The sequence below is a fragment of the Pecten maximus genome, chromosome 2 (assembly GCF_902652985.1).
Source record: "Pecten maximus chromosome 2, xPecMax1.1, whole genome shotgun sequence".
Taxonomy (NCBI): domain Eukaryota; kingdom Metazoa; phylum Mollusca; class Bivalvia; order Pectinida; family Pectinidae; genus Pecten; species Pecten maximus.
The window spans coordinates 50,239,770-50,243,057 of record NC_047016.1 but is presented as its reverse complement, the minus strand read 5'-3'; the positions used below and the strand labels follow the sequence as shown (position 1 = coordinate 50,243,057).

The following is a 3,288-nucleotide window of genomic DNA, read 5'->3' as shown; positions in this document are numbered from 1 at the left end:
AATCGACGAGATATCACAACACTGAAAACAGCACAGAGAGAGCTGACGATGTGATAAAAGCAGAAAAAACAATATGAAGATCTCAGCAACATAAAACAAAAGTAAATACAAAAAATGTACAAGAACAGTAATTAATTGGACAGCAAGACAGAAGGACGCGCAACATCAACAAGACAGAAGGACAGACAACATCAACAAGACAAAAGGACAGGCAACATCAACAACACAAAAGGGACAGACAACATCAACAAGACAGAAGGACAGACAACATCAACACCACAAAAGGACAGGCAACATCAACAAGACAAAATGACAGACAACATCAACAAGACAAAAGGACAGACAACATCAACAACACAAAAGGACAGACATCAACACCACAAAAGGACAGACACCATCAACAAGACAAAGGACAGACAACATCAACAAGACAAAAGGACAGACAACATCAACAAGACAAAACAACAGGCAACATCAACAGGACAAAAGGACAGACAACATCAACAAGACAAAGGGACAGACAACATCAACAAGACAGAAGGACAGGCAACATCAACAAGACAGAAGTACAGAAAACATCAACAACACAAAAGGACAGACAACATCAACAAGACAGAAGGACAGACAACATCAACAACTAAAAAGGACAGACAACATCAACAACACAAAAGGACAGACAACATCAACAAGACAAAGGGACAGACAACATCAACAACACAAAAGGACATGAAACATCAACAACACAAAAGGACAGACAACATCAACAAGACAGAAGGACAGACAACCTCAACAAGACAAAAGGACAGGCAACATCAACAAGACAAAAGGGCAGACAACATCAACAACACAAAAGGACAGACAACATCAACAAGACAGAAGGACAGACAACATCAACAAGACAAAGGGACAGACAACATCAACAAGACAGAAGGACAGACAACATCAACAACACAAAAGGACAGACAACATCAACAACACAAAAGGACAGACATCAACAACACAAAAGGACAGACAACATCAACAAGACAGAAGGACAGACAACATCAACAACACAAAAGGACAGACAACATCAACAAAACAGAAGGACAGACAACATCAACAAGACAGAAGGACAGACAACATCAACAAGACAGAAGGACAGACAACATCAACAACACAAAAGGACAGACAACATCAATAACACAAAAGGACAGACAACATCAACAACACAAAAGGACAGACAACATCAACAAGACAAAAGGACAGGCAACATCAACAAGACAAAAGGACAGGCAACATCAACAACACAAAAGGACAAACAACATCAACAACACAAAAGGACAGGCAGCATCAACAAGACAAAAGGACAGGTAACATCAACAACACAAACGGACAGACAACATCAACAAGACAGAAGGACAGACAACATCAACAAGTCAAAAGGACAGACAACATCAACAAGACAGAAGGACAGACAACATCAACAACACAAAAGGACAGACAACATCAACAACACAAAAGGACAGACAACATCAACAAGACAGAAGGACAGGCAACATCAACAAGACAAAAGGACAGACAACATCAACAACACAAAAGGACAGACAACATCAACAACACAAAAGGACAGGCAGCATCAACAACACAAACGGACAGACAACATCAACAAGACAGAAGGACAGACAACATCAACAAGTCAAAAGGACAGACAACATCAACAAGACAAAAGGACAGACAACATCAACAAGACAAAAGGACAGGCAGCATCAACAAGACAGAAGGACAGGCAACATCAACAACACAAAAGGACAGACAACATCAACAAGACAAAAGGACAGGCAACATCAACAACACAAAAGGACAAACAACATCAACAACACAAAAGGACAGGCAGCATCAACAAGACAAAAGGACAGGTAACATCAACAACACAAACGGACAGACAACATCAACAAGACAGAAGGACAGACAACATCAACAAGTCAAAAGGACAGACAACATCAACAAGACAGAAGGACAGACAACATCAACAACACAAAAGGACAGACAACATCAACAACACAAAAGGACAGACAACATCAACAAGACAGAAGGACAGGCAACATCAACAAGACAAAAGGACAGACAACATCAACAACACAAAAGGACAGACAACATCAACAACACAAAAGGACAGGCAGCATCAACAACACAAACGGACAGACAACATCAACAAGACAGAAGGACAGACAACATCAACAAGTCAAAAGGACAGACAACATCAACAAGACAAAAGGACAGACAACATCAACAAGACAAAAGGACAGGCAGCATCAACAAGACAGAAGGACAGGCAACATCAACAACACAAAAGGACAGACAACATCAACAACACAAAAGGACAGACAATATCAACAAGACAGAAGGACAGACATCATCAACAACACAAAAGGACAGACAACATCAACAACACAGAAGGACAGACAACATCAACAAGACAAAAGGACAGACAACATCAACAAGTCAAAAGGACAGACAACATCAACAAGACAAAAGGACAGGCAACATCGACAAGACAAAAGGACAGACAACATCAACAAGTCAAAAGGACAGACAACATCAACAAGACAGAAGGACAGACAACATCAACAAGTCAAAAGGACAGACAACATCAACAAGACAAAAGGACAGACAACATCAACGAGACAAAGGGACAGACAACATCAACAAGACAAAAGGACAGACAACATCAACAAGACAAAAGGACAGACAACATCAACGAGACAAAGGGACAAAAACAAAACATGAAGAGTCGGCACCAAAAAGACAGTAACACACAACCTGATGTTCGCTATGGGTACCTCAATATACCAAATGCGATACCTACCATTCATATTTCATATACAAATGTTTCATAATCTAATGTATATATATTTGATGGTATTTTCTTCTTTGTATTTATTGATGTATGCCTTTGTTTGATTTTCGTAAATTTTTTTCATACGCTTTAAAATTTAGCTACGACATATCACTGTACCTACGTGTTATTATCAATTTCAAATAAGGATTTCTCATCTGTTTTTTGTTCATTTGTTTTTCGTTTATTTCGTCGGTCTTTTACTGCTGTACAAGTAAACTTGTAATTGAACAAACGGAAGAAACCCCATGCATTTATTTTGCACATTGATTAGATCGATGTTAATGTTAGGAAGATGTCCGAATCAAACGCCTGGACGAGCAATCACCACGTCAAATCATGCAATTGGTTGGTTTTGTTTTGTTTTGCTTTTTTTGTTTGTTTGTTTTGTTGTTTTGTTGGTTTTTTGGGGT

The 3,288-nt window shown here is 39.1% G+C and overlaps 1 protein-coding gene across 1 annotated transcript; it reads left to right on the top strand.

The window, feature by feature from the left end:
- The first annotated feature begins 309 nt into the window (after positions 1–309).
- On the top strand, positions 310–2,791 carry LOC117343577 (putative mediator of RNA polymerase II transcription subunit 26). Its single transcript, XM_033906005.1, has 3 exons — positions 310–566; positions 1,475–1,895; positions 2,021–2,791. The coding sequence occupies exons 1-3, from the start codon at positions 310–312 to the stop codon at positions 2,789–2,791; spliced, it is 1,449 nt and encodes a 482-aa protein (XP_033761896.1).
- The last annotated feature ends 497 nt before the right edge of the window (positions 2,792–3,288 follow it).

Coding starts and splice junctions, on each gene's coding strand:
- LOC117343577 (XM_033906005.1), top strand. CDS start 310: ATGACAGACAACATCAACAAGACAAAAGGACAGACAACATCAACAACA. Junction 567..1,474: donor GCAACATCAACAAGACAGAA/GTACAGAAAACA, acceptor ACAACACAAAAG/GACAGACAACATCAACAACA. Junction 1,896..2,020: donor TCAACAAGACAAAAGGACAG/GTAACATCAACA, acceptor ACAACACAAAAG/GACAGACAACATCAACAACA.